Consider the following 14365-nt stretch of genomic DNA (forward strand, 5'->3'; position numbering starts at 1 on the left):
TTTGAAATGCTAATCTGCTTCAAAACTTAGCTCAATGTGTTCAGTCGGCTGAATGTAAGTGTGCCAGGACATAGAACTTACTGAGGGAAGAGATTTATCACTAAAATCCTACTGGTTTAGAGGTGACCCACTGGACAATCAAGAAGTAGTAGCAAAACTTTATGGCTCATTGTACATTTCTTTTACAGGAAAACTTGAAGAAAAGGCAAAAAGAGAAAGAGATGAACTGAAATTCCTAGAGGCCGAAAAGGCCAGAAAACAGATGGAAGAAGCCAAGAGACGAGAAGAGGAGTTGGAAAGAGAGCGAGCTATTCAAGACCAAATGAAAAAAGAGGACAAAGCTCTGGAGGAACTGCTTTCCAAAACCTCAGAGCAGCTGAAGTTTCGGCAGACTGGGGTGGAGAAACATCACCCAGACTCAGAGGTGCTGCAGTTTTTTCTGCAAGAGGACACTGCCGGTGTGGACATGGAAGAGGAGGTACTGTCTCTGGGGATATATGGATTTGTTGAATGTTGGGATTCTGTATTGGATCCAAAGATGCTGCATATGATCATGTAGGTCTCCTCTAAAAGAAAAATTGCTTATTTAACCATGACTAAGCAAAAATGATCCAGAAGAGTGCACTACGATTGATTTATGGTCTAGAAAAATATGATTATGGCTCCCCGTGGAAACATGCATTATCTTTAAACTGAGATGTATATGCTACAAAGTCATCTATGGCCAAGCCCCACTTTATTTAGCTGACAGATTTTCAATTGCATCCCATAAGAATATTAGAAAATCACATGCTCTGTATTTCCACTCTGTGTATGTGAGCTTAAGATGATAAAACCATTTGTTAACGTAAGATGACCAAACAGTATGCTAAACATGGCTCTCTGTGTATGTCAACCTAAGAAGATCAATCTATCCTGTACACATATAAATTTTAACCTTATTGTCTATGTATTATGTATATCAATCTTGTATAGGACAGGATATAAAGTAAACCAAATAAATAAATAAACACAATAAAGCTACTACGGTAAGTAGTAGATTTAAAACAAACCAGAGAAAATATTTCTTCACTGAACATGTAATTAAACTCTGGAATTTGTTGATGGAGAATGTGGTGAAATCAGTTAGCTTAGCGGGGTTTTAAAAAATAATTATTAGGATGGTGGGGGGAAAATCCACTGCTTATTCCTAGGATAAGCAGCATAAAATATGTTTTGCTCTTTGGGATCTTACCAGGTACTTGTGACCTGGGATGGCCACTGTTGAAAACAAGATACTGAGCTTGATGGACCTGTGGTCTGTCCCAGTATGGCAGCTCTTATGGTTTTATGTTAATGTAGCAGAGACATAACACAGAGAGCCCCACCTATGCAAATGCCCTGCTCTTTTACAAAATAGCATTTAGGAGTCCTCCTGACAATTTTGCAAGTAGGTATAGACCTACGCACAAAGATGCTAGCACGTGTACTCATGCAAAGGACACATAATTGCAACTCCTAATTTCTAGAATTGAGAACATAAGAACAGCTATACTGGGTCCATCTAGCCCAGTCTCCTGTTTCCAACGGTAGTCAAAGCAGATCACAAGAACCTGGCAGAAACCCAAAGTGTAGCAACATTCCAGAATCTGAAAAAGTAAGCAAGATTCCGGAATCCCAAAGAGTAGCAACATTCCACGCTACGATCCTTTTACGTTATGTAACATTCTCCTATCCTATGTTATGTATATCCATGCATATTGATTATGTGTCTCAGTACTTGTTTTTGTTTGTTTTTCTATTTAAGATTAAAGAAGTTGAAGCAAAATTTGAACAATTGCTGAATGCCAATCAGATCCAGGAAGATGCAAGTGTAACATCCAAGAATATTAGAGAACGTATGAAAAGTCTTCAATGTCATCTTATTATACAGTATTTCATGAAAAAGAATTTGCCCATTTGGAGTCTCAGGAGTCTAGATAAAGCTTTGTTTTACTACAGACTCTCCCTGACTGAAACCTTCACTTTCCTCCAGGCTGTGATCCAAGTCACAGTAAGACAGGAAGGACTGGACATCAAGAAAACGTTGTCATATATGAAGACACTTGATGATAAATCCAGTTGCATCATCCTGATCCTGGATGTTCTATACAGAACAAACAAGACGTTAGCATGGAAGCTCTCAAGAGCCGTCTTCTCCGAGCTTTCCAGCATGAGCCAGGAGTTCCTCTGTCAGATACTATTCAACGGAATATGGAACCTGACGCAGGCTGTCACCTTTAGTCTTCAGGCCCTTGAAGCTGACATTTCACAGGAAAATGTGGATGGCATTCTTCAGAAAGTTTTGACATACCAGCTACATGATATAATAGCCAGACATCTTATTACTGTAGATGATCCCCTGGATTTTCTTCAGACATATATTAAAAAAGAAAAGGACAAGACTCCATATATGATTGTGAATGAGATGAGAGCAAATAAATATCCAGTAGCAATCATGTCTGTGCTTGAAACTGTCATTCAAAAAATGGCATTACGACTTCCTGAGTACTGGTCAAATATTAGGCAGATAGACCTTACTGATGATCTGAGGAATGAAGGTATAGATTTTGTTAAATCACTGGACTTTACAAATCCAGATCAGGAAAAATTAGTTAAGGTTCTTATTGGCCTATCAATTGCTGTTCAGGATGTTACCACCATTGTAACAGAAGCTGGGGAGAAACTAGAAGGCTATTTCCCAAGACATACTCAACTGGCAGCTTTAATGACTCTTCTTATTTCGAAAACAGAAGAAAGCAATGGCTGCCTCCTAGAGATTCCAACAGGTGAGGGAAAATCTACTATTGTGGCTATGCTCGCCCTTATCCATGCTATCCAAGGAAAGAAAGTCGATATTATAACAAGTAATCCAGTACTTGCTCGTCGTGACAAAGAAGACTGGGAGAAACTGTATAAGATGTTTGGTGTGTCTTGTAGTGTAATACCTCCACCAGGATTAGAGGAATGCACTAATTCACTACAAAGAGAAAAGGCCATAAAACAGGCATATAAGGCTAATATTATATATAGCACAATCAGTAACTTAGCTGCTGATACCCTCAGGCAGGAGTTTGAGAAGACGACAACGCGAGGAAACAGATTGTTTGATATGGCCATTGTTGACGAGGTTGACTACATGGCCTTAGACAGTGGTGTCCAAGTTACATACCTCTCACATGCAGCCACTGGGATGAGACACTTAGAACCAGTGTTAGCTGCTATCTGGGCAAAGGTGTGCTCATGCCGACAAATAGAAGATGCTCAGACTGGGGAGCGTGTCTGGATAACAGGAGCCCAATATTTTCATAAAGCTGCAGTGACAGCTGTGATGGGACCTGAGACATCTGAACATTTCAACCCACAGGACATTCTGATGCCTGGTCTAGAGCTTGGGTTTTTCACTGAGGAGGATATCCAAAAGCTTGCATCTAAAGTGGATCAACCAAAACAAATGGAGTCACAAGATTCTGAAATTAAGGAACTCATGGATAAACTGGAACCCTCTGAACAACGAGATCTTTTAGCTGTATTCCAAGCAGTTTTGGAAGATACTGTACAACTTGAATGTTATAAGGTAGAGAATGGTAGAGCTGTTAGATGTGATACAAACTCCACAACCTCACACGATAACAAGATCCGGATGCTCCTTCTGGAACATGGCCTGGCCTGTATAATGATGAGTGAAGAAGACTTGATAACAGCAACAGTTGATCAAATAAAATTACAGCTTAAATTCTCCAATGATTATATACCCCCAGAAAAAGAAGAGGAAACGAATGAACATTTTCTTCTGTTACCAGGATATCTGGAGGAATATGCAAACTACAAACTAAGAGACTTTGCAGAAAATTCTTTGAAAGCCATTTTAATGATGAATGATCGAGAGTACATGATAGAGTCAGCTACTAATCAAAGGGATGATAATGTTTCCAAAATCCAAGAATATTATGGAATTATTCCAGTTGATTTCAGAGCTACAGGCATACTCGAGAAGAATAAATGCTGGGGAGATGGCCTCCAACAGTTTCTGGAAATGAAGCATCAGTTGGCAATATCTCCTTTAACGAATGTAACTAATTATATGTCTAATTTCCATTTCTTGCAGCGATACAATGGCTTATTTGGCGTCTCTGGAACATTAGGAGATGAGGCAGAAATTGATTTCCTTAGAAAATATTTCAAAACCTCTTGTCTTCCAATCCCAACACATCGCTTCACAAAAAGAGTTGAGTTACCACCTATTCAAGTGGAAGGAGAAAGGGATGACTGGATCAGAGCAATTTGTGAATGTGTCAAAGACAGAACCAAGGAAAAGCACTGGGTCAAAGGTCAAGCTGTGTTAGTAGTATGTGAGGATGTCAGAACAGCTGATGAACTTCATAAGAGATTATTAGAATATGAGGCTGTCTCTAGTTCAGACAAAATTACAATGTACACAAGAAGTGATAAACACAATGTGGAAGATAAAATATTTAACAGTGGAGATGTTATAATTGCAACTAACCTTGGTGGAAGAGGCACAGACTTTAAAGTGACCAAAGAAGTGAATGAGAGTGGTGGTCTTTGTGTGATTCTTACCCACTTCCCTAAAAACAGGAGGACTGAAAAGCAAATATTTGGACGTACAGCTCGAAAGGGAAACCCAGGGATGGTTCAGATGGTATTAAACCAAGAAGACCTAGCGCCAAACTACCAAGGTCAACCTGTAGAGATTATGAGAAAGTTAAGGGCAGATTATGAAAGGAGTTGCATAGCTGACATGGAAGATAAAGAATTGAAAGAAGTAGAAATGCGGGAGAAATTATTTAATATGTTTTGCCTATTTCTGAATGACTTTGAAAGAAATTACTCAACAGTTGAAAAGATAGATATTTTCATCTGTACAGACAAGAATCTTCTAGCCACCAATTTTGGTTGTTACAAGGAAAAGATGGATTATCGAACAGCACTGAATGCATTAAAGGAGTCCTGGGCCCTATGGCTCGCACTCCAAGAGAAAAACTTTAATGACTATGCAAATTTAGATCAACTAAAGAATGAACTAGAGATAGTACTCAGGGAAAAGAAGAATGAACTCCTGAAAGGAAACTCCAATAATTTCTATGACATTGTTAAATTGGCTATGGATCGTATGTATCTACACACTGTAGAGAAAGACAACGATTATGGAGCATTAACCTACTGGGAAAAATCAGGGGAAGTTGATCAAGTGTATCGTGCCGTCTCACTCTACAACCGTGCATACATTACGGTTAACCTGAGAAAAAATGGATACATAGAGAAAGCAATTGCGTATTTGAAGGACACCAAGAAATCAATTGATGTCTTAATTTCTGAGCAGACAAACACAACTGTAGCATGTCAGATCTCCAGCACTGCACAGTTTGAGCCTCACTGCAAAGATGAACCAAACTTGGCAAAGCAAATGCAAATTCGAATGAGCTTGTTCAAGTCCTGGCTTGATTACATCGACAAATCTGTAGAAAAGCTAGAAGAACTTCAGGAGGCAGAAGAAGATGCAATCACTAAAGACACAGCCGTTTTCTCGCTGTCTGATCGCCATGACTACATAATCACAGAGGAACTCAACACATTGTATGAGATGGGCCTGTCTTTTGTCTTTGAGGTGGAGAAGAAGCCTCAGTTCTGCATTGATGCTCTAATCTGTGCTATCCTTGGGGCACTGCAGATTCTAACTGGGGTCTTAGTATGTGCTCTCTCCTTTGGGACAGCCACTCAGTTTGGAATGGGATTGATAATGGAGGGTGTTACTGATTTGGTAACTGGGGCAGTTTGTATGATGACAGGATCCTTTAGTTGGGCAGAATGGGCCATTGGTAAATCGATCAGCTTTGGGTTGTCCTTAATGACTGCAGGCTTTAGTACAATTTCAAACCTCAGTAAGACTGTATACCAGTCAACAAGGAGTCTACTGACAGGAGCCAAAACCTTTGCATCTCTGGCAGAAGATGCCATTCAAAAGGGGCGGGTCATATGCACATCAGTAAAACAAACTGTACAATCAGCCATTTCTTCAACTACCAGAGAGTCTCTGTCCCAATCAATGAAGGCACTCGCAGGAAGCACCACTGTGAAGACAAACTTCAGACAAGCTGCTAGGTTTTCTGGTCAAGAAACGGCCAAACTGGTAGCAATAACAGCCTTAGAGTTTGCAGTGGATGAAGGGCTACAAGCCATATTCAAGTCTCTGTTTGCAAAGACACTATGTGAAGTCATAGCAGGGGCAATCAAAGCAAATGTCACAATGAATAAGTACGTAACAAAGTTTATCATCATCCATTCAGTGCCCAACAATGTCTTGGCGAAAATGAAGCAGGGAGGATTTGCAATTGTGTCTGCTAACAAAAAAAACATGAAGGACATGGTTGAAAGAGTGTGCAGATCAGCTGTTGCCGAAGTCACAAATGACTTTGAAACGTTCAGTTCGCTCATGTCTCAGCTGAAACCCTTATCAGAAGCAGCAATAGAAGTGATGAAAGAAGCAAAGGTCAAAGGATTTATACTGCAACGGGCCGAGTTTGCTCAAAACCTTATCACTAATATTGGTGACTTAATGCAGATTTTAAATGCCATCCCTACTAAAGATATCATTGACAACAGAGTGGTACCTTTCATGACTACACAAATTGATACATTCCCAAATGCTACTGACTACCAGGAAGATGAACGGTGTGAGCACGAAGAAGTAGTGAAAGTACACAAAGAACTGCTCCAAGCGATTATTGATGAGTTGTGCAAGGAATTCACAGAGCTGCTTGCAGTTCGTTTGACAGCACAGGTTGGTAAAACAGCCAACAGGGTGCTGGGGGAACATGTCTCGGATAAAGTAAGCAAGATTGTGGGAAGCCAAAAAACGGAGCAATTCTTTGCTGATCAAACACACAGACAAGAAATGAAAAAGATAAAGCCCGGAGAAGAAACCCAAAAACTATCAGAGTCTGAGCAGAAGGACTTTGATGACTATGTGAAGAAGCTGCAGGATGAGAACCGTCCGGCCACAGAACTGGATCTGAATATTCTTACCAAGAGCAACCAGCTGCAGGGGAAGGGAATCCGGATCCTCATGGTGGATGAAAAGGGGAATAAACTCGCCACTGAGACGTATCCTGGAAGCGACAGCTCGGCAGGAAACATCACCCTGCAGCTCACCAAAGTGAGGGAGAAAACAGGAAGGTAAGACCAAGAGACAGCTCAACTAAAGAGAGAGAGAAGGGTGGAGGGGGGGGGAAGGGGAGAAGAAATAGGAATGTAAGGTCACATCATGTTTCAGCTCACCAAGAGGTTTCAAGTTTTATTCGGATTTGATATACCGCCTATCAAGGTTATCTAAGCGGTTTTACAATCAGGTACTCAAGCATTTTCCCCTCACAATCTATCTAACGTACCTGGGGCTATGGAGGATTAAGTGACTTGCCCAGGGTCACAAGGAGCAGCACGGGGTTTGAACCCACAACCCCAGGGTGCTGAGGCTGTAGCTTCAACCGCTACGCCACACACTCCTCCAGAGAAAGCAAGCAGGAAGGGAAGACCAAGTTTATTCATCATTTGATATACCGTTTATCAAATATGACCTAAACAGTTTACACTGGAGAGATAAATTAAAAGAAATAAAACTCACCAAATAATGGGGGATACGTATCAAAAGGACATACTGGAACAGAGGGAAGGAGGGGCGGAAGGGAGAGTACAATAGGTATGGGTTCACTTCTAAAGAAGCATTTTGTCGACATCCACGTGGGATGTTTCATGAGCTCTGCTTGAGGAGATTTGTTTCAGGTGTTATATGCATCTTCGAAGAGGAAGGTTTTGAGTTTGGACTTGAATTTATCTAGGGAGGGTTCGATTTCAATGTCAAATGGAAGTGAGTTCCATAGAGAGGGAGCAGTGACTGAAAAGATGGTTTTATGGGTTGTATCATAGAATATTTCCTGTATAGATGGAATTGTTAGCAAATTTTGAGTGTTGGATTGAAGCGTCCAGGAGGGAATATAGGGGATCAAAAGTTTGTCAATGGAAGCTGGCATGTTAAACTCTTTGGTTTTATAGGTTAGAAGAAGTATTTTGTAGGTTAAGAGGTGTGTGATGGATAGCCAATGAGCATTACGGAGGGGGGGGGGGTTGACATGATCAAATTTCTTTGCTCTATAGCAGTGGCGTACCTAGGGTATGTGGCACCCGGGGCCCATCATTTTTTGACACCCCCCCCATCTATATGAAAAATATGATTTTTAGTACCAATCTACATATCGCACCACAAGAGTGTACCTAGGAAAAGGCTGCATCTTAAACATTGCAGTGAGCACTAGAACACCAACACATACATTGTAAAACTAAACAAGCCAGATCCCGCACAGTCAATTGGTCCTGTAGTCAATGCCAACTGAAAACTATGTCTTTTTCAGAACACACAGAACAGAGATACACCCTCGCCCAAAATGGAATAATCACAAACTAAAAATAGAAATATGTAGACAAAAGTTAAACTGATCCGCCAAGAAACCAGACCCTGGATACAATGCAACACCACAAAAAACAGTAACACATATCCTCTAATACAGTGCAAAATATAAAGACAGTAGATGTAAATTTGAAAAACCTGATACATAACAATCACCACTTTATAAATTAACAAATAAAAATAAAACAAATAATGAGAAATAAAAAAATACCATTTTATTGGACTAATCCCCGTAAGCTCGGTCCCCATCCCCGCAAACCACCTGATTCCATCCACACAAGCCTTGAATTGTTTATATTAAAGTATAAAAAGAAACAATATTCTGTACAATTGTCAATTTATAAATCAGCGTCTTCTCCCCACTCTCTTCCCCATTTCCCTTCAGCATCCTCAGCCCACTCTCTCTCCACTTTCCTTCAGCGCACGCACATAAAAACATTCTATTCATTCATAGAAATTAAAGTCTAGATAATGCCAGTCACATAACAAAACATGATTTTACAAAAATAATTCCCTGCAGTCAAGCCTGCAAGGATTACTAGATGTCTTTCAGCAGTTCCCCTCCCTCCCTCCCCCTTACCTTTGTGGCCAAGTCAAAATGATCTACCAACAATAAAATTTTAAAAACACAAAGCACGCTGTACGCAGAGAAAATGTTAATTATCATTTATATTCCGCGGGTTTTCAAAGAGGTCAAGGCAGATGACTTTATGCAATGTCACCTCAGTAACAACTATACAAAAATAGACAAATATTCCCCCTCCCTTTTTACTAAACTGCGATAGCGGTTTTTAGCGTAGGGAGCTGCGCTGAATGCCCCACGCTGCTCTCGACGCTCATAGGCTCCCTGCGCTAAAAAACTCTATTGTGGTTTAGTAAAAGGGGGCCATAGTGCAAAATATAGACAGCAGATATAAATTTTCAAAACGGACACATTTTGATCACTAAGTTGAAAATAAAATCATTTTTCCTACTTTTTTGTCTGGTGATTTCATGAGTCTCTGGTCCTTCTTCTGGTCCTTCTTCTTTCTCTCTCCCCCTGGCTCCCCTCTTTATTTCTGCCTTTCTTTCTCTCTCCTCCTGGCCCCCCTCTTTATTTCTGCCTTTCTTTCTCTCCCCTTGGTCCCCCTCTTTCTTTCTGCCTTTCTTTCTCTCTCCCCCTGGCCCTCCTCTTTCTTTCTGCCTTTCTTTCTCTCCCCCTTGACCCCCTCCTTATTTCTTCCTTTCTTTCTCTCCCCTTGGTCCCCCTCTTTCTTTCTGCCTTTCTTTCTCTCTCCCCCTGGCCCCCCCTCTTTATTTTTTCCTTTCTTTCTCTCTCCCCCTAGCCCGCACAAAGCCATCGTGCCGATTTCTCCACTTCCACGATTCTTTCCCTACCCTCACCCCCAAGCCAGCAGCCGATTTCTTCCTGCTCCTTCCCCGATGTCCTGATGTCCTGAACTTCATCGGGCAGCAGCAGCATTCACAATTCACTGCTGTTGCCCGCTTCAGGCCTTCCTCTCTGTCGGGTCCTGTCTTCATGAAAACTGGAAGTAGGCAGGACCAGGCAGAGAACAAGGCCTGAAGCCGGCAACAGCAGCGAATTGTAAACGCTGCTGCTGCCCGAAGAAGGTAATGGAGCACCGAGGCAGTCCGCTTCTCCCCCCTCCCAGCCGAACCCCCGCTGACCCTCCTATCTCCCCCCCCCCCGTGAACCTTTCCGACCTTCCCAGCGAGAGCAGCAAACCTCCTTCGCGGCTTTCTCCTCCCTCTGCCGCGTTACTGATGACGTCATCAGTGATGCGGCAGAGTGAGGATAAAGCCGACGCTACTGGAGGGAGGTTTGCTGCTTTCGCTGGGAGGGTCGGAAAGGTTCACTTGGGGGAGGAGAGATAGGATGGTCAGCGGGGTTTCGGCTGGGAGGGGGGAGAAGCGGTCTGCCTTGGTGCTCCAAGGCCTGGCGCCATTACCTTTTTCGATAATGGCGCCGATGCTGCTTTCGCTGGGAGGGTAGAAGCGCGATAGGGACCGGGCCAGCTGTGCACCCCCCCCCTAAGGCGGCACCCGGGATGGACCTCCCCCTCGCCCCCCTTGGTACGCTACTGCCCTGGGGAAACAGCCTGCAACAAGATCGCGCGATGCCAGAGATCTTTGCCTGCTTCGGCTGTTTCCTCCGCCGCGGTCCCGCCCCTCCTCTGACATCAGAGGAGGGGCAGGACCGTGGCGGAGGAAACAGTCGAAGCAGGCAAAGATCTCTGGCATCGCGATCTTGCTGCAGGCTGTTTCCAGACGCGACACCCGGCGCAGGGGGGGGAACTGGACCGGACCGGGAGCACCCCCTCAGGGCTTGGTACCCGGGGCGGACCGCCCCTCCCGCCCCCCCCCTTGGTACGCCACTGCATAGATTAGATTGACTTTTGTGTTTTGTAAGAGTTGAAGACGATGTATTTCTTTTTGTGTTATGCCCTGGTATAGACCCAAAAGGAGCTCAGCAAATTCCATTACACTTCAGCTTGACTAGGAAACAGCTCAACAATAAAACATGGAAAATCTGGCAACCCTATCCCCTGAAGAAGGCATTCCAGATTGCTGAAACTGGGATCCTAGTTGGGACTTTTAGCCTTTAATCTGTTTCCAAGTCAAGTAAATATATAGGGACTGTTTTATGCAAATAAATGTAACTGGTTATATAGATATCTTGCTTGGGAAGTGGAAAACATGAAAAAGAATCTTTGAAGAATTGTTTGATATTTTGCAATTAAAATTCAATGCAAAGAAGTGCAGAGTGATGAACTTGGGGAGTAAGAAGGGGCTGGATGTTCTAAATTTGCCATTAAAATCCTGTGGGTCGCAGTGGTGCTGGGAAATGGTCCGATTTGAAAATGGAAATTGATGCTGAAACAATTTTGCATGCAAATGATTTTCTTGGAGGCCTGATAAAAGAAAACATCGATCAACATTTTGAAAAACATGAACTTCTGATAACCAGCCAGCATGGTTTCTGCAAGGGAAGATCGTGCCTAACGAACTAATTGCACTTCTTCGAAGGGATCAACAAACGGATGGACAAAGGAGACCCCATAGACATCATATATCTAGATTTCCAAAAAGCCTTTGACAAGGTGCCCCATGAACGTCTACTCCGGAAACTGAAGAACCATGGGGTGGAAGGAGACGTACATAGATGGATCAGAAACTGGTTGGAGGGTAGAAAACAAAGGGTAGGAGTGAAGGGTCACTACTCCGACTGGAGAAGGGTCACGAGTGGTGTCCCGCAGGGCTCGGTGCTCGGGCCGCTGCTATTTAATATCTTCATAAATGATCTAGAAACAGGAACGAAGTGCGAGATAATAAAATTTGCGGACGACACCAAACTATTTAATGGAGCTCGGACTACAGAGGACTGCGAAAAGTTGCAAAGGGACTTGAACAAATTAGAAGAATGGGTGGCGAAATGGCAGATGAAGTTCAACATTGAAAAATGTAAAGTATTACATGTGGGGAGCAGAAACTCGAGGTACAACTATACAATGGGAGGGATGTTATTGAATAAGAGTACCCAGGAAAGGGACTTGGGGGTAATGGTGGACATGACAATGAAGCCGTCGGCACAGTGTGCAGCGGCCGCTAAGAGAGCGAATAGAATGCTTGGTATAATCAAAAAGGGTATTACAGCCAGAACGAAAGAAGTTAGCCTGCCGTTGTATCGGGCGATGGTGCGCCCGCATTTGGAGTACTGCGTCCAATATTGGTCGCCGTATCTTAAGAAGGATATGGCGTTAGTCGAGAGGGTTCAAAGGAGAGCAACACGTCTGATAATAGGTATGGAAAACCTGTCATATTCTGAGAGATTGGAGAAGCTGGGTCTCTTTTCCCTGGAGAAGAGGAGACTTAGAGGGGATATGATAGAGACTTACAAGATCATGAAGGGCATAGAGAGAGTAGAGAGGGACAGATTCTTCGAACTTTCGAAAAATAAGAGAACAAGAGGGCATTCGGAAAAGTTGAAAGGGGACAGATTCAAAACAAATGCTAGGAAGTTCTTCTTTACCCAACGTGTGGTGGACACCTGGAATGCGCTTCCAGAGGACGTTATAAGGCAGAGTACGGTACTGGGGTTCAAGAAAGGATTGGACAAATTCCTACTGGAAATGGGGATAGAGGGGTATAGATAGAAGATTACTGCACAGGTCCTGGACCTGTTGGGCCGCCGCGTGAGCGGACTGCTGGGCACGATGGACCTCGGGTCTGACCCAGCAGAGGCATTTCTTATGTTCTTATGTTATAATTTCATCCAATCAGTCATTGGAAAAAGCAACTGTCACATGTGCAGCGCTGGCAAGGGAAGCCCTAAAACAGCCTCCTGCCGCTCAGTTGTTCAGGACAAGAAGAGTAGGGTTGTTTGGGGGGGGGAGGGGGGGTTATGGCCAAAGATGATGTACATGTGTTACACATAAGAATATAAGAACATAAGAATTGCCGCTGCTGGGTCAGACCAGTGGTCCATCCTACCCAGCAGTCTGCTCACGTGGCGGCCCCCAGGTCAAAGACCAGTGCTCTAAATGAGTCCAGCCTCACCTGCATACGTCCCAGTTTAGCGGGAACTTGTCCAGCTTAGTCTTGAAACCCTGGAAGGTGTTTTCCCCTACAACAGACTCCGGAAGAGCGTTCCAGCTCTCCACCACTCTCTGGGTGAAGAAGAACTTCCTTACATTTGTACAGAATCTATCTCCTTTCAACTTTAGAGAGTGCCCTCTCATTCTCCCTACCTTGGAGAGTGTGAACAATCTGTGTTTATCTGCTAAGTCAGTATTTTGAATGTTTTGATCATGTCCCCTCTCAGTCTCCTCTTTTCAAGGGAGAAGAGGCCCAGTTTCTCCAATCTCTCACTGTACATCTGTTTTGCTGCTTTAATACGATGAAATACCAGATTATATTTGTTCTCTTTCTCTCTCTGTTTTATGGGTATTTTCACTCTGTTGCTTTCTCTTTGGAATTTATGGTGTTCCACTTTCTTTCTGTCTCTCTAGTTCTACAGTGGCAATGTCTTCTTTTTCGCTCGTTCAGAATTGCCAACTAAAGCTGAGGCTTCTTTGTAATCTTTTAGTGAATCTCTCATTGACAAAGTGGAAGCCCGCCTCAAAGGGGAGCAAAGTGCCTACAGTGGCAACTTCAGCTTGGTACAGTCAGATGGGACCCTCGTCTCAATAAATTCAAAAGATCCAGCCTCCCTCTACAGCAATCTGGCAGCAGCTATTGGATCCAACAATGAGGCTGATATACAGAGCAAGGCACAGGACCTGAAAAACCTGGTTAACAAGGAGGTAACATTTTTTCCAGTTGCTACAGAACATTTACTATTCATAGTTATTTAAAGGATCACAAGCTTCACTCTTCGAACTGCTGATGTATCACCTCCTCTCTGCTTTCTAGGAAGTAGGTTGCTTCTGCTTGATATTTGTTGGAGGAGACTCTTTCCCCACAGGAGCAAGGTAAACTTTGTGTGCATCTCTGTTAGGAAGACATGTAATCAATATCTATACACCACACTCCAGACACTGCTACTCCACAAACCCTGGCTTAGGGAGAGTTCATTACAGTCATGCTATGTGCAAAACTAACTTATTTGGATACACTGCCTCCTCTTCTTTGAGAAGAAGCCTTACTCATAATCAACTTTAAATCAATGATAAAAAAAATTAAAAATTTGATTTTTTTTAATAAAATGCTTTTTTGAGGAAAAATCTATCTAAAGATAGTTTTCTATTTAAGAAACATTATAGTCAAAAAGTTATTCAACATGAAATAAGAATTAGTTTTTTATTATGTAGCATGAGGCGGTATATTCATAAATGTTTAAATTTTTGGTAAGTCTTAATAGGTGGA

At 42.7% G+C, this 14365-nt stretch overlaps 1 protein-coding gene across 1 annotated transcript in view; it reads left to right on the plus strand.

Annotated features, from left to right (window-relative positions):
* The first annotated feature begins 2825 nt into the window (after positions 1-2825).
* The window catches only part of LOC117357011, a 30934-nt gene continuing 19394 nt past the window's right edge, over positions 2826-14365 (plus strand). Inside the window, exons 1-2 of the mRNA XM_033937110.1 lie at positions 2826-7215; positions 13587-13803. Of these exons, the coding sequence (XP_033793001.1) occupies positions 2834-7215; positions 13587-13803 (4599 nt within the window). The 5' untranslated portion in view covers positions 2826-2833. The remainder of the gene's footprint in view (positions 7216-13586; positions 13804-14365) is intronic.

The sequence above is a fragment of the Geotrypetes seraphini genome, chromosome 1 (assembly GCF_902459505.1).
Source record: "Geotrypetes seraphini chromosome 1, aGeoSer1.1, whole genome shotgun sequence".
NCBI lineage: Eukaryota > Metazoa > Chordata > Amphibia > Gymnophiona > Dermophiidae > Geotrypetes > Geotrypetes seraphini.